This window comes from Pelobates fuscus, chromosome 5 (genome assembly GCF_036172605.1).
Source record: "Pelobates fuscus isolate aPelFus1 chromosome 5, aPelFus1.pri, whole genome shotgun sequence".
Taxonomy (NCBI): domain Eukaryota; kingdom Metazoa; phylum Chordata; class Amphibia; order Anura; family Pelobatidae; genus Pelobates; species Pelobates fuscus.
The window spans coordinates 316,909,158-316,933,542 of NC_086321.1; the positions used below are offsets into that span (position 1 = coordinate 316,909,158).

At 39.2% G+C, this 24,385-nt stretch overlaps 1 protein-coding gene across 3 annotated transcripts in view; it reads right to left on the reverse strand.

Moving 5' to 3' along the window:
• ARID3A (AT-rich interaction domain 3A) overlaps positions 1-24,037 on the reverse strand; it is a 68,696-nt gene extending 44,659 nt beyond the window's left edge. Inside the window, exons 1-3 of one of the 3 annotated variants that reach the window (XM_063455563.1) lie at positions 23,933-24,037; positions 18,109-18,682; positions 16,257-16,518 (exon numbers count right to left, since the gene is read on the reverse strand). In XM_063455563.1, coding sequence (XP_063311633.1) covers positions 16,257-16,518; positions 18,109-18,449 — 603 coding nt within the window. In that variant the 5' untranslated portion in view covers positions 18,450-18,682; positions 23,933-24,037. Of the gene's footprint in view, positions 1-16,256; positions 16,519-18,108; positions 18,683-19,837; positions 20,123-23,853 lie in introns of those variants that run through there. The other 2 variants (XM_063455564.1, XM_063455565.1) reach the window with 2 other exon arrangements.
• Between the last annotated feature and the right edge of the window lie 348 nt (positions 24,038-24,385).

Consider the following 24,385-nt stretch of genomic DNA (forward strand, 5'->3'; position numbering starts at 1 on the left):
CAAGAATCCAAAACGCAACCTTTAAAGTTTGTGAGAGTAGGCATAACTTGCTAATATGGTGATTTAGGTTCCTTAAAAAAAAAAAAAAAAAAAAAAATGGGCGGTAGGTGCCTTAAAGGAACACTAAAAGGTATAGGCTCAGGCACACAAATGTACTCCGGACCCTATAGTGTTAAAAACATCATCTTGCCCTCCTGGTCCCCCTAAATATAGTAAGATTTTACTTTTATTCCAGTCTGCTCCTGCTGGCCCCTGATCTGCCTGCTTGTCTGTGATCATTAGAAGTGTTGATCAAAGCCAATTGCAACGCTTCCCCATAGGGGTTAGAGCTAGCACAAGCCAAACACAGCCCTGGTCAATCAGCATCTCAATGCATTGCTACGAGGAAAATTCAGTGTCTCCTTGCAAGGAGGGCAGGGGGTGGAGCACTGCCCCAAAAAGTACCTTTAGTAGCCATCTGAGGAGTGGCCAGTGGCTGGAATGTAAACACTGCCTTTTCTATGATAATACAGTGTCTTCTGCAAAATGCCTGAAAGGGAATGATTATACTCACCAGAACAAGTACAGTAAGCTGTAGTTCTGGTGACTGCAATGCTAATCAATCATTAAGTGCAAAAAAGAAAAAAGAAACTGTACATACTGCTAAACTTAAAATAGTGGACATCAGGAATTTGAGATTGTCAAGGCAAAGAATTTGCCACATATTTCTTATTTTAAGCGACAGATCACCAAGCCTGCATCTCTCACAAACGTCAATCCTCCTGTGTGGCATTGAGCTTCTCAAGGGAATATCCCCACCATTAGAGCTTCACTGACCCAAGCATGTAGAGGTCACACCCTGCTCCACGTGTTCTTTGTTAGAAGGGGCACAAGAACAGAACTCTTGGCCCCCACCTCTTCTCTCTTCCGGATAAAACCAATTTGTCACACCTCTTAATGACCCATTTTGTTCCAAAACCCTAGATAAGATGTCTCTCCTAAACAGACTGACAGGTAGAAAGCTAAGCACATTTTGCACTGCGGGAGTAATCATATACAATGACTATACTAATAGAGACCAGCTCATGTTTTAATCCTCTATTTATAAACTAACTATGCCACCATTTATTATAGGTGTGCTTTGTGTTACATTTTACTACAAATTAATTAAATGCATAAACACTACGCGAACAACCCATAAATTAGGAAGTCAGCCAATTCAGGTTGTTTTGTTTTTTTGGAACTATAAAGTACATGCAAAAATCTAAATCAGACAAATCTATAAAATAGTTTGAAGCAGTGGGTATATTACAGAAGCCATGTATATTACTCATTTAAAATAGACAAAGCAATATGCGGCTTGTTTGTAGTTCCATTGGACACCAACCATTGGTTTGAAATTGCAGCTGATAACAGGTTAGACTGATGGGCACATATAAATGAGTGCATGTTGCCTTACTACCTCCACCTCCCATTTTTCTTCCCTACACAAATAGTCACCTCCTCCTGTTTACCTAAAAGGGAAATGGGAGGCTGTCAATATAGCAGCTTCTAATTGCAAACTAGAAAAACAGAAGGGTTAATGTTAGTGGGCTCTGATCGCAAAAAAATATGTCAAACAGCACTGAGGAAATGTGCCAAATGCACAATGACACAGCATACATTTTAAGATTGTTATGCATAATGGGATTTATTAAGAATACACTTCGACAAAAATCAAGCAATAGCCGGATAAGATTTTTTTTTTTCTTTTTTAAAGTAAATACATAAAGTTCCAGTAAGCTATTAAATAAAATTCATTACGAAAACATATCATATGGGGAGGGAGCTTAGAAGACAAAAGATATATGCAGCGGGCGGGTCCCTGGAACCCACAGAGGAAGCGGTCTATGGCCTGACTTGGGACTGCTGCACGCGATCTGGTATTATGACATGCAAATGAAGAAGAAGAAATTTTTTTTTTTTTAAATATTCTGCAAAGCAGGAAACTAGCAGAACAGGGAGAAAGCAAGTAGGAGCAGATGGGAGGGGGCTCACAGAGTTAACAGAACAAGCAGTGTGCATTTCCAGAAACCTACAATGAGCATGTTTAGAAAGTGACAATATTTATAATGATGCTTGGGGAAGGGAAAAAAAAAAAAAAACCCCAAACAAACTGATATGCCTAAAGATCAATATACTGAGGAGAACAATGACACAAGTCAAATACATCACTTGTATTGATTTATAAAATTATTGACTTGAGTTTTATATAGTCTATATATTATAGACAGTTGTATTTCAATACACGATATACACAGTCAAAACCACAAGGCACATTTACACCGTATTTACCCTATATACCTTAAAGTAGCATAGTCTTTTTCCCTTTCATCTTTCCTTCCCTGAAGCATTTAGATCTTAAAAAGTATTCTATAGTATAAGGAATACTGTTCTCCCCCGCCACCCCCACAAATATTCCCCTAACATAGAAAAGATTTAAAAACAAAAAACACAACAAAACAGATTTCTCTTGGTGCTGGGTCAGCACTTTGCCTCCTCCAACTGGAGAATTAATGAGTGTTAGGCCCTCCCTATAGGAAAGCATTGCTCTAATGCTTTCCTATGGGGTTTTTACGGGCACTGGATGTCCTCATGTAGAGAATAAAGATGTTCAACGCCACTTAGACGACCATAGGTTGCGATACAGCCAGGAATCACTGAGATGAAGTGGTCTAAGTGCCTATAATATCCCCTTATTTATTAGCTTTTATTTTCTCGCACTTAAATTTTATATTTTGGTCTCCACCTTCCGTGATGTCTTCATCTGCAGTTTGCTCTTCTGTGAGATTCTTTTGACTGAGACTGTGGGTAAATTGCCTTGACAATAGGAAAGGAACCTTGCTTAAAAGAACACTAAACACAAATCAAGTAAATTTTTTACATAATATTCATGCTGTATTTTTCTCCATATAAGTTTTGCAGACTTCCACAGTGTAACTCTTTACTCCCATTTTGGCTCCTTGGCCACTACCATTTTTTTCACAAAACAATTGAATCATTAGACATGCTCTGAATACATACTCTTCTCAGCCAATGAAAGATCAATGCTTTCCTATTTGATTTTTCATGCATTTTTGGCTGGCTAATGTCAATTCTGTGCAAAACTTTTGCCAGACAGCAAATTGGTTTTGCCAGCATTCGAAAAGTCGCTCTTATCTCAAAAGTAAACAAACCTTCTATGCCATTATTTAGGTTTCAAGAGGGACTAGTGGTCTTTTTTGGAACTTAAAGTTTCAGATAATTGATATATCGGAGAATAGGGGCCTTAGTCAGAGAGGTGACCAAGCACACAATGGTCACTCTGGGTAAGTTCCAGAGATCCTGTGTGGAGACTGGAAAATCGTGTGGAAGGACAACAATCACTGCAACACTCCACCGAATTGGCCTTTATGGCAGACTGGTGGAAGCCTCTACTCACTTCAAGAAAATGAACTGCAGAAAGCACTTCAAGTAATTTCAGACTGTGAGAAACAATATTCTCTGGTCTGGTGAAAGGAGATTGAACTCTCTGGTCTCCAATCCAAAAGAGTATTGTCAGGAGGAAACCAGGCACTGCTCATTACCTCAACAATGCCATCCCAACAGAAAAGCATGGGTTGGGAGTGTTTTTCCGGCAGCAGGGACTAGAAGACTGTTCAAGGTGGAGGTACAGCTCAACGCTGCAAAATATAGAGAGATCCTTAAAGTATTTTAAGTGGCTTGGGTGCCTATAGTGTTCCTATAATAAAACCTAGTCCAGAGCTCTCACTACAGACGGGCCAAAGGTTAACCTTCCAACAAGATAATGACCTCAAAGGACCACTATAGTGCCAGGAAAACACTCGTTTTCCTGGCACTATAGTGCCCTGAGGGTGCCCCCACCCTCAGGGTTCCCCTCACGTCGGGCTCTAGGGGGTGGAAGGGGTTAAACTTACCTCTTTCTCCAGCACCGGGCGGGTGACTCTCCTCGGCTGAATGCGCATGCGCATTCAGCCAGTCCATAGGAAAGCATTCACAATACTTTCCTATGTACGCTGGCGTCTTCTCACTGTGAAAGTCACAGTGAAAAGCATGGAAGCTCTCTAGCGGCTGTCAATGAGAGCCACTAGAGGCTGGATTAACCCTATTGTAAACATAGCAGTTTCTCTGAAACTGCTTTGTTTATATAAAAAAGGGTTAATCCTGGCTGGACCTGGCACCCAGACCACTTCATTAAGCTGAAGTGGTCTGGGTGCCTATAGTGGTCCTTTAAGCAAGCAGCCAAGACAGCACAAAAGTGCCTTAGGGACATTCTGTGAATGTCCTTCAGTGGCTCAGCCAAAGCTTGGACCTCTAACCAATCCAAACATATCTGGAGAGACCTGAAAATAGCTCTCCACCAGTGGTCGCCATCCAACATGACAGCTTAAGAGGATCGGTCATAAATATATTATTTTTATTCGGGTGCTGACTGAAATTTCAACACAATCCAAAGATGCCATAAGACAAAGAAGAGACTGCTTTATCTCATCGGAATGCCTGATTTAGCAAACATTTGTCCAATCACAGCAGTAGTCATAGGTGACAGCTATGTGATTCAGGCATGGCCCTGTTCATCACAAGACATTACCTATGCAGGCTCCATCACTATCGCATGATTTTCCCATAGAACTCTGATGTGGGTCCTAGCATATTAAGCATCAGGAGCAGAAGTAACCTCCAGGAAGTAGATGGCAGAGGTAGCAAGGGACAGCTAACAATGGACTATCACTGGAAATGTCACCATCGGGGGTCTTTACAAAATATGCAAGAACCACCGAAAGGGACAGATCCACTTTATGTATAACTTTTCAACTTTATTGTGAGTTTTTCTAGGTTTATATTTAGGACCTGTTGTATCTAAAAAGAGCTATATAAATTATCACTGCAAAAAAAATAAAACATTTTTAGGATCCTGTGGCTTTTTTTGACAAAACGGCAGATTTCAATAAATGTGTTAAAGATGTATGTCTCAAAGAAATCATTTTAGTGCCAAATTAGTGATTGAGAAATTGAGCACCCAAGGGTCAAATACACTGCTGTAGAATGTATTACACCACTTGTCCCACACTGTAAACTGATGCAATGCTTTGAAGCGGTGTGCCAACAATCAGGTAGCTTGCACCATTTTATTGCAGTCTTCTGAAAAAAATACATTTTTCTACAAATCATTACATTGCTCAGCACAAAGAGAGATATAGACTGTAAGCTCACGGGCAGGGCCATCTACCTTTTGTATCGGTCTGTTTATATGGTTTTCCCAATTGTACAGTGCTGGGGAATATGTTGGCGCTTTATAGATTCCAGTAATAAATAAAATATTGTTATGTTAATTCTACAGTCAGTGAAGAATCCACACTTAATTTATGTCAAACCACTAATTCATAAATGACATTCAATTTGGAAGGTTCAAGAAAGCCAAACTACAAATTTCAGAATGAAAAATGTCAACATTTAGTTATGGCAGCTAATCCTTGCATAGAAATCTTGTTTAAAAAAAAATAAATAAAAAAAAAATAAAATAAAAAAACAGCATGCTCTACAATCTACATTTAGAAAATAAAATTCATAAGGTTAAGATTAGCTGGTCTAATGTTATGGCAAGTAACCCCTTAAGCACCAATGACGTAATACATGCTAATCTAGCCACTAATACAAATGCAAAATAAGCAAGTCTTTAGCAGTCAGAATATAATACATAGAGATAGGATTATTAATGTGGTCCTCAACATGTTAAACAGTGCTTTTTACCCATTTTTTAAATGTATTCCTATGCATGCAGGAGTTAGGAGCTCTATTCTAACCAAGAAATGGCTGCAGGGGATATAACACTGGGTTAGGAACAGGTTTCCAGAAGGGAGTTATTTATACATTGAGCACATAGGTCAATTAAAGCAGCACTTTCTGCTCGGTAGGAGCGTAAACTCCGTTAAATACTTTTGCAAAGAGCAAAACGATTAGCAACAGCACTCAAAAACATGCTGCTAATAACTTAAAACAAGAGAAATAAAAAGGAAAATGATATTCAGAAGTGCAAGAGCAAAGGCATAATTATAAAATGTTACAAGACAGATTAAAATGCAGAATCACAGCAAGATAGCAACTTTCAGTTTCAGCCTGTTCGAGCTGTTAACCCAATTCCTGCCACAATAGCCTTAACACATACAGATATGCTTCCTTATATACAGTATAAATAAAAGAGGGGCTCTTATAACACAGTTAACCTTACTGATAAAAGTCATAAAGCAGAAAACCTTCGTACAAATCTAATCGAGAGTATCACAACGTTCTCAATGAGTGAGACTCTAAGGAGGAGAGGCGGGGGAAGAGGAGGAATTTTTTCTACTGATTCAGGTTTATAGAAAGTGGCTCAGGCCCAAACCAGAGACGGGAAATAGACACACCAGACAGACAGGCATAATGCCAAACCATGATTCCTGGAGAGAACAAACAATGCATATACACATGAAGACAATACAGTGATACTATGGGGCAATGTATTGCACAGTAAGGACAGGAGTGGATTGAAGAGGAGAGGTGTCTCTTTACTTGCAGCATACATCTATCCTTCAGATAAACAAATACCCCAGCTAACCAAAATACCCACTGTAATGCCTCCTACTGCCTAAAATGCAAAGCATTCTAGTTCTTAGAGCAGCAAATCCATACTTTTGCTGGGGTAACAGTCAATCAACGGTTCTTTTGCAGTATGACACATTCCAACCCAAGGTCTGGCAAGCATCAGTGGAATTGTGCCACTGCTAGAGCGTTACCATTTGTAAACATTCACTACGGGTTTTCTCTTTTGGAAATCTCTATATTATCACTTTTACACAATTTCCATAATTCTTTGCACTTCCCCTCAAAGAGAGTCCATATTTTAGACTTGTCAGACATGTTGCTATGAAACGGATGAACAGGTTTCACCTGGATTGAAACAATGAATTTCTATACTCCCCTTTCCACCTCTAGCACATGCTGTTACCACTCCCTCACCCCCACAGTATCAATTACAAAAAAACACAAAAAAACCTCCAGACAGGGCACCTAGGTCTGAAATAAATTATATATATATATAAACAAAATGTTCAGAGTCTGGCACTCTACCTTTAAATAGAACAACAGAAAAAAAGCCTCGGTGCTGCACAGCGTAAATGTATATCCAAGAAAAGAGTAGAGCACTCCAGAGGACTTGTTTCAAGCAATTTATTCCGTGAAGAAAATCGACGTTTCGACCCGCAGGTCTTTATCAAGATACAAAACAAAGTACAACCGTGTCCTTATATACCCTAAAAAATTAAAGAGTAATCACTTACCCTGAACAAGCTGTGCGCCCGAAAGCCATGTGTGCTCACTGAACTGTGATTGCCAAACCCGCGATGGCGATCCCGTCGGTGTGTGATGACGTCACCAATAGTGCGACGGGGCGAAAAAAGACGTGATCGTGCGTCTAGGTAACCCAGGGAACCAAGTGTGGGCAAAAACTTCCGTGGTATATGTGAAGTGCAAGAATAATGCAAGTTAAAGATATATGGGAAAAGAATATTTGTTAATAAAACCAAGTATTGAGATGGGCGTGTAGTGTATGAATAGACATAATGGTCCTGCAGTTTAATCAACCCAGTGTAGAACAACATACTATGTATGTGTACTGCACACAGGATAAGTGTTGTGGAGAATACTGGTCATAAAGGGCAAGTGCAAAAAGAAAGAGGGCTAGGGATACAGAGAGTATCGGAGGATGGGGAAAGGCAGGGTATGTGTAACAAAACGTGATAAAACAAAGAAACGAAAGCGTGACCAAAACAATGTATACATAAACGAACCTGTGGAGAGTGGTCCTAAGGTGTTGTCAGTGTAAATAAGAGTGTGTAAAGCACTGAAAGAGTAGTGGAGTGACGTGTAGAGAGTTATACAGCTGGTGGTTGCAAGCTGGGAGCCAAGTACTGAGTGTAGAGCTAAGGTGGTAGTAGTGAGAAATATAGGAGAAAAGTGAAAAGAAAGGAGAACCCGAATAGTGACCATTAGATTAATTGCATGCAATACCTAAGTAAATACATATAGATATATATAGATGTGCCAAGCAGGATCCAACGCTACAGCAGGAGCGTATACCAACGCCCAACATGCTAATAGACAATTTTGTGCAGAAGTTAGGCAGATGAATTAACAGGATATAAAATAACAAACAAAAAATGCAACAACTAGTTACAAGAAGATGCTGAGAATACGAGAAATCGATATCCCAAAAAAATTGAACAAAATAAAGAAAATATATAAAAAATAAAAATAGAAATAAAAATGAAAACGTGTATGAAAATACTATAGACGGCCATAATAGAAGCTTATGAGTACCAAGTAGACATAATAATGCCCAAGTTTTTGGAAACAAATCCAAAAATACAAAAAATTAAAAAAGTTCAGAAAATTCAGAACTCATTCCAAACCAAGGGGGCTCAGCGAGTGTCCAAAAAGGCATGGAGGGAAATGTATTCATTAAGTCCCCTCGGATGTACGGTGTCCAGTGTCTTGGTCCAGTATGCCTCCCGTTGGAGCAGGATCCTAGATCGATCACCCCCCCTAGACAGAGGGGGGATGTGATCAATGGCTGTAAATTTGAGTGTAGGTAAACGGTGGTTCATCTCCAAGAAGTGCTTGGCCACCGGTTTGTCTGTTTTATTGTCCCTGAATGCAGTCATGATGCCTGAACGGTGTCCCCGCATTCTGTCTCTTAGAGTGAGATCAGTTTTTCCCACGTAGTATAGTCCACAAGGGCAAGATATTAGATAGACTACGTGGGTGGTGAGACAGGTAATGTGGTGCTTAATGGGATATCGCTTCCCTGAGTGTGGGTGAGCAAACGAGGAGCCTGTGAGCATATGGCCACAAGTGACGCAATTGGTGCATTTAAAGCAACCTGTTTTGCTGTGGGTTTTTTGTATCCCATATTGATCAGGGCAGTCGTTGTGGACCAGAATGTCCCTAAGGTTCCGATTCCGTTTAAAGGCAATACGGGGGGGCTGTACAAAAGCCGAGTGTAGTGTAGGATCCGAGGATAGTATATCCCATCGTCTGCGGATAGCCTTGGCAATTTGGTCACTAGCCGTGTGATATAACAGGGGTAGGGTGACAATCCTAGGTTTGTTGGACAGCGTCGTGGGCTGTGTGCAGGGCTTGTCATGGATCTCCCAGGCTCTATCCAGTGATTGTTTTAATATTGGATGAGAGTATCCTCTTTTCAAAAACGCCTGTTGCATCGACGAGATCTGTGTCCTAGTGTTGTCCAAGTCTGAATTGTTCCTCAGAACTCTGAGGAATTGTGAGGTCGGGAGTGATCTCTTGAGTGCCCTGGGGTGGAAGCTTGTTGCGTGCAGGACCGTGTTGCGGTCCGAGCTTTTTTTGAATAAAGTATATCCAATAGACTGTTGGGAGCGGAAAATTTCTACATCCAAAAATTGTATCTTCTTAATGTCGCAACAATGGCTAAAGCGTACCGGTGAGTTAATAGTATTTAGCTCTTGGATCATGCTCTCAAAGGACGAGGAGGGACCTGACCATAGCATGAGGATATCATCCACATATCGAAGATATAGAATGAGATTGGACTGATATCTTGATAGGATATGCTTCTGTTCATAAGAATACATATAACTGTTGGCGTAGTTAGGGGCTATAGCCGATCCCATCGCCGTTCCCGTTTGTTGCACATAAAAAGATTTCTCAAAACGAAAATAATTGTTACTCAAAGTAAACTCAAGGCATTCAAGAAGAAACTCGTTTTCATTTTTATTTCTATTTTTATTTTTTATATATTTTCTTTATTTTGTTCAATTTTTTTGGGATATCGATTTCTCGTATTCTCAGCATCTTCTTGTAACTAGTTGTTGCATTTTTTTGTTTGTTATTTTATATCCTGTTAATTCATCTGCCTAACTTCTGCACAAAATTGTCTATTAGCATGTTGGGCGTTGGTATACGCTCCTGCTGTAGCGTTGGATCCTGCTTGGCACATCTATATATATCTATATGTATTTACTTAGGTATTGCATGCAATTAATCTAATGGTCACTATTCGGGTTCTCCTTTCTTTTCACTTTTCTCCTATCTTTCTCACTACTACCACCTTAGCTCTACACTCAGTACTTGGCTCCCAGCTTGCAACCACCAGCTGTATAACTCTCTACACGTCACTCCACTACTCTTTCAGTGCTTTACACACTCTTATTTACACTGACAACACCTTAGGACCACTCTCCACAGGTTCGTTTATGTATACATTGTTTTGGTCACGCTTTCGTTTCTTTGTTTTATCACGTTTTGTTACACATACCCTGCCTTTCCCCATCCTCCGATACTCTCTGTATCCCTAGCCCTCTTTCTTTTTGCACTTGCCCTTTATGACCAGTATTCTCCACAACACTTATCCTGTGTGCAGTACACATACATAGTATGTTGTTCTACACTGGGTTGATTAAACTGCAGGACCATTATGTCTATTCATACACTACACGCCCATCTCAATACTTGGTTTTATTAACAAATATTCTTTTCCCATATATCTTTAACTTGCATAATTCTTGCACTTCACATATACCACGGAAGTTTTTGCCCACACTTGGTTCCCTGGGTTACCTAGACGCACGATCACGTCTTTTTTCGCCCCGTCGCACTATTGGTGACGTCATCACACACCGACGGGATCGCCATCGCGGGTTTGGCAATCACAGTTCAGTGAGCACACATGGCTTTCGGGCGCACAGCTTGTTCAGGGTAAGTGATTACTCTTTAATTTTTTAGGGTATAAAAGGACACGGTTGTACTTTGTTTTGTATCTTGATAAAGACCTGCGGGTCGAAACGTCGATTTTCTTCACGGAATAAATTGCTTGAAACAAGTCCTCTGGAGTGCTCTACTCTTTTCTTGGATAGATATATATATATATATATATATATATATTAAAATCTTGCAGTAGAGGAAGGAAGACTCGAAAGAAGAGAAAAACCTAGACAACTAACACAAAACCATGACAACAAGAGACATTTAATAAAGTGTATTCACAAAAACTCTTGGTGGTTACTCCCCTATCTTTTCCCCTTAAAATGCAATAATAAATCTGTAGCATGATTCAGCTTTGTTTTGAACAATGTATGTCTATTTTTTTCTTTTTACAGCTCTAGTTTATATCCATAATCTATATACTAGGCACCCCGCAATCACAACTAGCAAATCAAAGATAGGTAGGGGGGGGGGGAATTTAAATTGCAGGGAATTTTGAATTTTTTATATAAAATAAAATAAAAAACTTATTTCACAATATACCCATCACAAAAAACTGACAATGGCTGCTAATTTACAGTCTGTAAGCTTACAATCTCCCTTTCTCAAAACATAAGACTGAACCCCCCCTCTCTTTTCTACTAATGTCATTCTAATGGACCTTCGCCAGACAAGTCGATTACAAATAACTTGGTCGTGTATACAGTAGCTGTCCCATGTCCTGTACCCATCCAAGCAACACCCAAGGGGGGCAGGGGGAGAAGTCTGATATTGGGAATAATTAACAGTCAGCAAGTCTTGTACTTTCTATTGGCCCACATAAACCTGGCACATATTTAAAATTCCTTCTCCACGACATTAGTTTGGGCAGCTTTATCACACTTGGCAGTGTGTCCACACTTTTAACCCTTTGGCCAACACACAAAATACACATACATGTGTCTTATAAGGGATCATCTTCTTTCTCATATTGAGTGTCCAGATACCGAATGCCCCACCATTTTTAATTTTCATTTATTTACATGGAATGATCAAATGTTTAGAGCCACATTTGTCTTTTCTAACAGATAACACATAAATATCCTTATGAAAACAAACACTGTAAAACAGGGCTTCAAATTTCAAGTCGTGCACTCCTACAGAGACCTTAAGAGTTATTTGCCACTGCAGGCCTGAGGAATCCCTGGCATATTCACCAGGAGTGAATTTTGTTACTAGCCAATGGGAACTGGCAAGTGGCAATTTTGAGCCCTGCTGCAAAAACAAACCTCAGCAAGACAACTTCACATGCCCACAAAAAAAACTAAAAAAAACAAACAAAAAAAACACAAAGGACACCAATTCCAACATATTAGAAGCAGCTCTAAAAGAAGTGCCACAGAAATAATAAAACTTCACTTTTTATTTACCATCTAATACCAACAGCGAAATAAACACTGAAAATACAACAGAACAGATTGTGCAGATTTTGAAGCTCATACAACATTCCAATAGCCAGAGCCTGTGACAATACAAATATACATACCCACAACCCCCTTCCCCCCCATCTCTATCCACAGCCATCAGTGATTCCCCTTCACCAACACGTCTTTCCTGCCATGTAAGCAGCAGACACACACACCTCACAGCCTCCCACTAAAAATAACTCCTGCTCTTAGTATTATACACACACACACACCTCCTGATTATTCTCTTTATGCACTCTAACAAACTCAGTAATGCATTATTTATAAACTTCAAATATTCCTCTCTGTGCTGTGCCCACTTCTCACTCAGTCACGCCCAGCCCCCTCCAGATTGCCTCCCTCCCCCACTACAGGAAGTAAAAGAAAGAAAAAAGAAAAAGAAACACATACATATACAACACTGAGCATTATCAGGGGAGGAGAGGGGAAGCCAGGGATATAAACAAGGATCTTGTCACGCAATACCTGCTACTAGGTAGGAGAGTACTGCGACAAGAACAAGCATAGTATGAGACATTAAACAACGCTAAACAAAAGAACAAACTTTACATAAAATACAACTGCATTCAGAGTGAAGAAAATCCTAGGGCAACCAGAAGAAAACTATTACATAAGATAAAATCATTTTCAAACAAGTCAATAAATTTGAGCAATTGAAAGATTGGCTTCCATGCCAGTGTTTACTTTTGTAGGACTGTGTCAATGATCCAGGGAATAATCAACACATCAATAAGTAACTTATTCAAAGCACATTTAATTCAAACACAGCCCTACACACCGATCAGATGTAGTGTGCACTCTACAGAAAGAACATTTTAATTAGCTTTAACATTTATGCACAAAACCCCTTTCATTGGGTATACTTAAGGAGTACAAGCAGAGCCATTATTGTAGTGCAGAACATGGTTTCACAGCAAAGGCACATAAAGCTTTGAAAATTAACATATTTGAGCCACAAGAAGGCAGGATATTAGTAAATGTGTAACAATGTCTATGTTTCATTAGTATACCAGCCAATGGTCTGCAAAGAGTTAAAAATAAACAAAGCAATCCAGGCAAATAAGTTACAGTCAATTATGCTAACCCATCCTATTTTGCAGTGTCTCCTAACCACCCCCTCTTTCCTTCAAAAGTAGCTGTATATATGATCAAGAAGTAAAGCAAATGTTTCAAGAAATTGCAGTTCAGACAAAAGATTTAATGAGTAAAAAAAAAATATATATATATATATATATATATATATATATATATATATATATATATATATATATATATATATATATATATATATATATATATGTATGAACAACTTCCTTGAAATCCTAATAGTGGAAAGACCTGTGGGATAAGGTTAACATGTGCCATAGAAAATTATTGCAGCACCAGGACCGGTCACTTCCAAGTCAGAGTTCTGCTTAAGAAAGTCAGTTTAAGCACCAAAAAAAAAAAATTAAAACATTTGTGTGTGTGTGCCCAGATCATGCCTTTACAGGATTTTGATAACAAACTGATCCATTTGAGAAAATGTTTGTTTGTTTGTTTTTTAACCCCTTCAGGACAAAGTCAATAGTACACGTTCTGATCAAAACAAAATGTGGATTTTGCGCTACATATTTATTTATTTATTTATAAAATATTTTACCAGGAAAGATACATTGAGATTTCTCTCGTTTTCAAGTATGTCCTGGGTCCACAAATCATTGCATTGTTACATTAGGGTACAATAAAACAATATTAATACACAATAAATACAAAATTTAACATAGAACAGGTAGGAAATATATAATCAACCATAACAGGTGCATTCTGTTTTGAGGTATGTAGAGAGGGATCTCTTAAAATAATTTAGGCTTTGTGAAGATTTTAAATTGTGCGGGGAGGTCGTTCCACAATTGCGGTTCTCTGTCCAACCATAATTCACCTCTTTCATATTAAGTGCACCCACACTTATTATATATCATTTTGAAACATAATTTATTATGAATAAAATTTTAAAAACTGTGAGAAATTAAGATGACAAAAAACAAAGTAGTTCTGCCTGACATTTTAACATTTTACTGTTCGCTTTTAGTGCAATAAAATGCACATATTTGTATTCAGCACAGTCTCTCGAGTATAACAGCACCCCACGGTGCTTTGCCACGGGAGGGCTGCCTAGAATGACAGGCAGGCCTCCCGAAAAGGATCGCAGCGGATGTAAGTACCGTGGAGCTCCTGGGGGCTTAAGCCATAGGGCGTTCTATGCTGCCGCATGGGCTTTAAAGCCCATTATAATGGGGATGGCGTATAACACCGTAACTGCGTTAAAGGGTTAAGCTGTGCACCCAGTGGTTTGTCATGACAACTATACTAGGTATGCAGACACACATACACTATACACTATATTAAAAACCACACTTTTTTATACCAGATGCTGGGAAAACATCTGGGGAGATGTAGTCCACAAGATCTGGAGTGCAGAAAGTTGCCCACTATGGTCTAGACCAGGGGTGCCAAAATGTTTACAGAACAACAACTCCAAAGATGCTTTGCATGCCTAGAATGACAAACATCTGGGGGATCTACCTTTTGGGCACCCCTGGACTAGACAATTCTTTTAAAGGGACACTCCAGGTACCCAGACCACTTCTGCCCATTGGAGTAGTCTGCTTGCCAACTCCCATCACCCTTAACCCTGCCCCCGTTTTTTTTTTGTTTTTGTTTTTACAAAACTGCAAGAATTACCTTGCAGGGTTAAGTTCTTCTCTAGTGGCTGTCTATTACAGGAAAAGTGTTTAAACTATGCGGGACATCCTCACACTATGCATGAGGACCTCCAGTGTCGCCAGAATCCCCATAGCAAAGCATTGAATTATGCTTTCCCTATGGGGAGGTCTAATGTCCGCGTGCGGCAACTGCCGCGCATGCAAATTAGGTCTCCCCCGCTGGCTGACGTCAGTGGGGGAGGAGCATGGACGGAGCCTGACCCGGCGCCAAGGGACATCGGCGCTGGATTCAGGTAAGTCACTAAAGGGGTTTAAACACCTTCAGTAATATAGGATGGGGGCACTGCAGGAACGTGCAATGCCAGGAAAACTGATATGTTTTACTGGCACTGGAGAGTCCCTTTAAGCACTCCAAACAGGCCTCACTTAGGACAAAAGCAATTCAGGTTTCAAAAAACATTAACTGGAATTCCAAAATGTCTGTCAATTTATATAAATATTTATGATCATTGTTTAATAAAGGCAGAAGTGTGTGTTCATATCTGAATAAACATATCAACCTCCTGGCTCATCTGCCTCCCTTTCCATCTGGACTACATCTGCTACCATCCCAGATGTCCAATTTCCTCATACCACAATCATTTATGTACTAAACTCCAACAAGAACAACAAAGACCAGTTTTTACTACTGCTCAGGGACCTTGGGCATTTTGGGAGGGAGAGATAATAAGGATGAGGAATTAAGGGGGAGGTGCAGCTCAAGACCAATATGGGAAGCCCAAAAAGGTAGTAAACAGGCTTAAACATGAAGACAGTGATCAAACAATTGAGGGGGGAGGGGGTAAAAACTGCTGCAAGTGGTGGTCTCCTGTCCACATTCCTTGGGAATATAAAGTGTGTTTTCCCTTTATTGGTAACATGTTATGCTACCAAGGGCTTAATTATTTGTCACTCATCCTCTTAAAAAATATATATATATCTATACACACACACACACACATTATATATATATATATATATATATATATATATATATATATATATATATAGTGTGTAGATTGGATTAAAAATAAACACACACACACTTAAAATTACCATATGACCATTCTCAGTTTCCATTCCAAACACTGATCAGTCAAAGAAAGAGCCTTGCCACCAGGGTAGGATTCAAAATTTCCATGTCATGTTCTCTCCAGGCGTGCAGTGGCATGTAAATATTAATTTTGTAGGACTTGAAATTTTAAACCCTGCACCAGGGCATGCAGAAAACAAAACAAAACAAAAACCTCACCTGCTTAAACTGCTCCTCGTATGTCCAGTCACCATGATCCTGCATTTGAGGATGTGCAGTTTGTGGGAGTCCTAAACGTTCTGCTCCCACAGCTGGGCGCTGGCTTTGAAATCCTTGCTGAGCATGGTGCTTCGAAGGCAGTGCCAAGTCTTTGCCTGTTCGGTCTCCCTCACCAACCCCTACACCCCCATCTTCCATATCCTCATAATCATCTTCCTCCCCTTCTTCCTCTTCAAAATCATCCTCATCCCACCTTTGCTTCCTGAAAAATAGTGAAATAAAAGGGAAAGAGGAGACAATTTTAACACAATCACATTTATTAGAATGTTCTATACAGTTCATTAACAGATTATGGAAAGTCTATGCACTATTAACATGTTTCTAAAACAAAACAAAAAAAACACATACCGGTACAAAAATAAATTATATATATTATAAAAAAAAAAAATTTCCCCTCTTGTTCCAAGCATCAAGTTTATGATTTAGACATTTAAATCTGATCTAAGAGGAGCCAAAAGACTAAATAATTTAATCTAAACTAGAAAGTGAGCAAGAACTACAGAATGTTTTAGAAATGGGGTTTACACACTATATAAAATTTTATGTGGTAAAAATGGCCTCTGTCAAGTCATGGAAATTGCATCAGCAAGCAAACATTGCGTGCATACCATAGTGATTTGGCACAGACAGTGAGAATTGAAACTCTGCCACTTCAAACTACTCCTTATCTGCCTGAGGTTTCTAACCGCCTATGACTGGCTGCCAACATTTGCAGGCCCATTGCCAGCTTCTGCTCAGCACACTCATACACAATATCGCCAGGTCATTCAAAGGGCAAACAGAATGTAATTCAGATGATCTATTTCTTCCTATTTTTACTATCAATTAATTAATTAAAACACATGCAAATTCTATACCAACAACACACATACAGTTAGCCACTCACACAAATGTGGTAGCAATTAGCTAGCCACTCTCACCATCCTACCGATGACGACAATCATACATAAATACCAGACAATGACACAGACATTCAGACACACAATCCCTTACAGTCAGGAGGGAGAGGAGATTCTCTTAGAATCTAGTAGAGAAATGAGTGAGTAATGGGGTAGCATTGACCATTTATTCGAACACCTTTGCACTCTCGAGTGCTGTATTTAGACATCACGCAACTGTAGGATATGATGTCACATCATTTGCTTCCAGTTCCATCAGTTATGATGCTGTGTGAAAGGCAAAGGGCCGAGAGAGGCCAGGGACAATTAAAGTGAGGGAGATAGAACTAAAACTTTCATGATATGGTGCCATTCTTGAGTTGTAGTTCTGCAATCTGCATGTTCACTTGATTTGGACAACAGTAAACAGGACTCTGCAGGTTAAACAGTTTAGCCCAGATAGTCCTAATTGGATTATTATTTTCTTCTGCAATATTGCCCAGCAGACCATATGAAACATCTATATAAGATACTTTTTATCTCCCCAGTCTCAAACTCCGGGTTACTAATTTTTACCCTAAACCTTGATTTAGTGTAAAGAAAAAAAATAACCTGCGTCCTATATTCCGAAAAATATGGCATATAAAATATGATCAATAAACTCCCAATGAAAATTCAAGACCTAAGGATGGTGTGCAGATATTTTGAACACAGAAATGTTACACCTGTTAAAAGTTCATCTAGCACAATCCTGATCCTAAACAAGAGGTAAAACGGCCTAAGATAGTTAATGCGAATAGTGCAGCATTTACAGAATTAGGAGACAATTCAAGTGTCGAGCATCAGCTCACATATTCCTCAATCTTACAGTACAGCATTGAGTACCCCTTTCAAAATCCCAGAAGTGAACTCACAATTCCTCCTCCTCAGATCTCATGTCATCGTAAGGATCACTTTCTCCATCCCTCTCTCTCTCATTTTCTGAAGCCATGCTTTCCCCATCATCGTCTTCTTCCTCAGAGGCAACTGGGCTTGGTTGTTGGCTGAGTCCAGCAGCAACTGCCCTCATGGCTGCCAGAGCTGCTGCTTGTGCCCGCTGGATTTTCAAGGCCTCTGGTTCAGACTCATCTGTTCCATTACCAGGGGGTGTACGTGCACCCACTGAATCCTGCTGAAGCTGTCGGGCTTCCATCTCCTGTTGCAACCGTGCCCGCTGCTGGCGCTGAAGCGTCTCCATCACCGCCTGCAGCTTCATGGCGCGATGGGGCGGGCGAAGGCCACGAGCTGCTTCCTCCACCTTCTGAGGGAGTCTCAAACTCACTTGAAGATATGTATGAAGTTTATGGGAGTGGGCAGTCACAGAGCAGTTGAAGGATCAGTGTGCTTGGTTCTGGATTCCTGACATGACATAGTCCTTGAAGGTGTTCTGAGAAGCACTGCAGTATTTGATGTGGATAACAACGCACCATAAGACTCCACCAAAGAAACCTGTGAGGTAAAAAAATAAAATCATTAGGATAAAAATAAAAAAAAATAGACTAAGATTTGGATTTTGTTGCACACCAACACACATATTGCAAATTGTCTATCAACTTCCATTATTGGTTTACAGATAAAAGTAAATATTTCACTATGAGTGTGATGAAGGGAGGAGTGAGTTGTAGAAAGAAAAAGAAAATAAGTCACATGAGATTGCATTAAAGACTTATACAAGGCTCAGTTATAGGGTGGCAATATATGATGGAAACAAACTGATAAAGGCCCCATTGTTGAAGTCTGACTGTGAATAGCATACAAGTTGTCCTAAACAAGTAATTAATCCAAAATGTAAGGCAGTAATCTAAACAATGTTAAAAGAAAGGAAAATGCTTTAAAAAAAAAAAATATATATATATATATATATATATATATATTTTTTTTTTTTTTTTTAAATCCACAAAATAGCATTGTGAGATTGTGAATTTTCCATGTGCCAAAATTATGTTAAGCAATTATAGAAGGTAAATCTATTTTTTTCAAACACATACAAAGATAAAAGGGTGAATATTTTAACAAAATAGTTTCAATATATATTACTTTGCAAAATGCAAGGTTATATATATATATATATATATATATATATATATATATATATATATATATATATATATATATATATATATATATATATAAAAATTTGGACAATTTTTTAATTCACTACTACATTGAAGTATTTATTTTTAATTTGTTTTTACTGTGCCAAATTTTTTAAAACATGAGGAGGGTATTCATGAGTAAGCCCCACCCTCCCATCCTGTTGGAGTGTATGCAGTTTCCTAGAGAAAAGACAGCAAATGTGTGAACAACACAGCAGCAGCAATACAGTAGTAACCCTTTCAATCCAACACAATGTAAATAGTAGCATGATTTGTAAAAAGCTAGTTAAAGACCACCATTTGTTACCACAATTAACTGCAATGTATTTGTTGAAATCCTACTTAAATAGAAAAGGATTTAAATATCAGTTAAAAATAAAAAAAATAAAAAAAGTATACCAGGCAAAAATGATATCCCAATACAGGAATCACTCTCTGTGAACCCCGGAAACCATTGTGTGCAATGATCTATAGCCCCCTCCCCCAAATGCCCCGTGTCCACACTGACCAGCAAAAGTAGATCCGGGCGTTGGGTGTATGAGGAGAGAGAACACAAACACACACACACAGGGTGTGCAAAGATTAAACAAATACAACTGAATGCAGAGTGGGAGGCCTAGGGGGAAAATTAATGGAGGGAGGTGCTGTATCACCCCTCCTCTCCCCATGGACATTAGCTCTTAATTATCTAAGCAGATAGACTGGATTAACCAACTGTGTGCTACAGTACTTAGCATGACACTGCAAAGCAATATAGCACCGCGCCCCTGCATTTGAGGCTTCATATAAACTGGCCACCACAAAACAAGGATCTATGGGACATTGTGTACAAAAAAAAAAAAGAAAAGAAACTGAACTTTAAGGCTCTAAAAAAAAAAAACTGACAGTCTATATAGTAACATAAAAGCACAACAAATACATACTTTAAAGAAATTATCCAGTGTTACATAACAAAAGGAATCATGCAACAAATGAATGCCAATCCTCACTTTAAAATTCACAAATCGAATGGAACGTTGAATATCAGTACACTGTGCAACAGACAACCACAATCATTCTACTACAAATAACAGATGGAATAACAAATAGAGAGAGGAATCCAGCCCCAAAGCAATAGTTGTAGTTTGTAGAAGTTAGGGGGGGGGGGACTACTAAACTCAAACGATTGAATTGTAAAAAAAGGTAATGTTTTGCAGCCAGAGGCAAAATGGGTGGTCCTTGAACGGGTTAACACAGCAGCTGAGCCGCCCCCTTTTCAGCTCCTGTAGACATCCAGGGGTGGGGGATAAAACACATTCAAGGGGATAAGGGACACTCCCCAAAGTGTGTCTGAACACAGGGTCAGTGCTCCATGACACAAAGGAAGGTTTATGTAGAGAAAGAAGCACTATTTGGATTGAAATAATACTAAAACAAAGATGAGCACACAGGAGAACTAAATTTAAACCATGCACCTTTAGATGATTTAGTCAGTGTTCTTTTCAAAAGGATGTTTATACTAAAATTTATAAAAACACAAGTTTAAATATTTCTATACTATTTTGTGTTTTTCAAAATAATGTTTATAATAAGATTTATAAACACTAGTTCATGAAGTCTGCCATTTCGTACAGTGTCACAGCAGCAGCATTAATGATAGACAACATTATAACTTCCCTTTGATACAGTGCTGGCCAACTGCCCGAGGGTGACAGAATTAGGGAGTTGTATGCAACAAGGGACAATAATTGCTGTAGGTACAGTTAATGCTTTAACCTAGGAATTAACAAAAGGTAGATCCCCAGCTGTTGTACAACTACAATTACCATGATGCTTTGCCTGCTCTGGGTCTATATTTCACTCACCCTGGGTTACCCCTTCATGACTTATGACTTGCCAAAATAGTGACTGCATGGGCATTTTTCAGAATGTGTTATCAACAAACAAACATGTTAAAAACAAATCTATATTAAAAAAAAATAAAAAATAATCACACAAAAAAAAACAATTTTATTTCCTACCCCCTTGTTATGAATGGGTTACAACATTCACAGCTCTGTTGAAGGTATTCAAGCCATTTAAAGTCAACCAATAACAGGCGTTTGCTAACCATACCCCTATTGAGTAAAATCTCTATAACTTCCCTTTTATGTAACTTAGGCCACTCAGAGGTTTCTTTAGGCAGTAATGTATTCACAGATTAACAAAAATGAGCAGTTAATTTTAAAAAGTTTGCCATCATAAGACTATAATGTCACATTAAAAAGACTTCTGCAGAGTTGTAATGACATGGAGTGGCATAGTGTACAAGATGTTGGCTTTTGAGAAGTTTGAGGACATTTATGGCTGCATGGTTTCACAGGCCACAGCATCTTGTAGGCAGGTACTCTACCCTAAGCTCCCTAACCACCCTCTTTTTAAAGAAACACTACAGTGACAGGAATACAAACATGTATTCCTGTCACTATAGCAGTGAAAACACCATTTAGGCCCCTGCTCACCTTGTAAACAATGTAAAAGGTAATTTTACTCATCTTTATTCGAGCACCGCCTCCGTGGATGAGATCAACAAAACTGACTATTTCAGCCAATTAAAAATCTTTCCAAGTTTCCATAGTTTTATTCTAAAGATTTCTGCTTAAGGTGGTCAAATGCTGCCACACTGTTTTAAGCAATGTCAAAGTTTAACACTCAGAATTTCCTCAGCCATGTTTAAATGTATATTTCTGAAAGCCTGCACAGAAAATTAGTGACTATGGCTTTAAATCAGATGAGCAAAAGGTAGATCTCCAGATGTTGTAACACTTCAACTGCCATCATGGAAGTTACAGTTCTACATTTGGAGACCTACAATTTCTCTCTGCATTAAGTGCTGTTATACAGCTAAAATACCATAACCATAATAAGGACATAAACCATAAACCCAACGAGCTTGCAAGAACGGGGACTTTTTGTTTTGGGTGTTAGATGTACACACTGGCCCTCTAATTTTTAACCTATGTTTGCAAAACTAGTAAAAAGGGCTGGCAAAGATCTTGACACTTTGTAAAATAAATAAATTAAAAGATAATGCTTCATAATGCTTCTGCACAACCAAATGTGAAATAGAAACAAATATTTGGATTTCTTTTTAAGAAATAAACATTTTCCAGTACAGTACAAACAGGGGGGAAAATGGTCACATAAACAAATGACAGTGTGACTATACCACCATAATTTCAGGTTCCTACAAAATAGTTTTCCTGAGAGGTTGCAATATATTTAATAGCTAGAATATTATATATATATTCCAAATAAAGGGACCTCCAAAGAAAGGGTGGCATAATGTCACAAAACATAAGCCCATGCGATCAAGGATTATACTTCTCTAAAAGTAGATCATGGTACAAGTCGTAGCAGAATGGGTAGCAACAAGAAAGACAGTCTTGTACCAATAATTAAGTATGCATAGGAAACTGAGGGTTTAGTGGTATAATACAGGTTTGGCTGCCAGTAAACTCTTGAAATACTTCCCAATATAAAATTCTACTACAGCTATGTACCCAGGGTGTATATAAGGCAACAGTGACCACATTAAAGTTACAGTAACTATAGGCCAAAATTCTAAATCTGGAGCAATAAGCATAAACATTCCATTGGTTTAGACATGCCTGCTCAACATGAACCACTTTGTCCAGGATTTGCTCCTTTTGCTTTGCTAAATAAGGACAGTAGTATATATTACCAACAGTTAGCCACTCGACATCTATTTTTAGTAATGACCACTTACTATGGCAAAGCACTGTAATTAGGACTGCCAGGTCCACTATGTTCTTTAACACATGTTCGACACTATGTGAATGTTGCATGAAAACAAAAATGTTGTAAAAAGGTCCCAAATTAGCTACTTTGGTTGTATATTGATTTATTTTATTCAGCACTTGAATTGTACATACGACTAGTAAGGGGACATTTTTGTTCATATACTGCTCTAGAGCAAGGAAACCTGGTGGCTTTGGCAAACCCCAATAATTATATGTATTGCTAGTACAGATCGGTAATAAGGACATGGACCTACAAATAAAGGGTCAGGTCTGGCAGGCAACAATAATGGCTGGTGGAAGCCAGAATTAAAAGCGTGCAGTACAGTGACTCGGAAGAGCCCTATAATCAATCAATCATTCTAAAAGTATCAATATTAGAGTACTGAGAGTACTCACCCCTCCCCCACATTACTACTTCCAGTTCCCCTCGACAACTTAAGCCAGCCCGTCTCCCACACACCTGCTGGGTACATTCCCACAAGCCATAAATAGCCCCCCATTACTTTATACTCAGTTCCCAGGCTCGCTGCGGCCTACTACCCTCTCACCCACAGTACCTCTTCCACCACTGACTCCCCAATAAGTAGCCACCATGTCCCTCACCCACTTCACACCAACCCCAGGCGCACTGTCACCCCCTATAACGCAGTTTAGGGGCCCCCGTGCAGCACCCCCAACTGGGACTCCCAGATTCCCCTTGCCTCGTTGTCCCCAGTACCCCTTGACGACCCCCCTCTCTTACCCCCACTCTTCGCAGCTTTTTCTCGGAGGAGAAACTTGGGATCTGAGCGAAAAGGCTGGGCGAGGACAAGAGGGGATACCTGATTGGCCACAATCCAGGGAGGGTCGGCAAACTACCAACTTCACTGTACATGGGAAAAAGATTGTAAATTTATTGACCTCGCCGCAACAAGGGAGAGAGTGCAAACTGCCTGCGCGTGTGATGTAATAAGGGACAATCTGCCAACTACCACGACTAATTATACAGGATGAGACAAACATCTGCACACTGCTGGGCTCATTATGCAAGGGAGAGTCTGCAATTTAATGACACAGTGACTAGAAGGACACGATTGTAATAGAGCAGCTTTGTTAATAAGGAAACATGCCACTGACTAGAAATGATAGCAAAAAAATAAATAAAATTAAAATAAATGCTCTTCTGCTCACTGAAGTACCTCCCATGCTCCTCTGACATTTATCTACCACTGTCTTATCAACATGCTTACTTAAATATATATATATATATATGTCAGCTTGTCACATAATGTGTA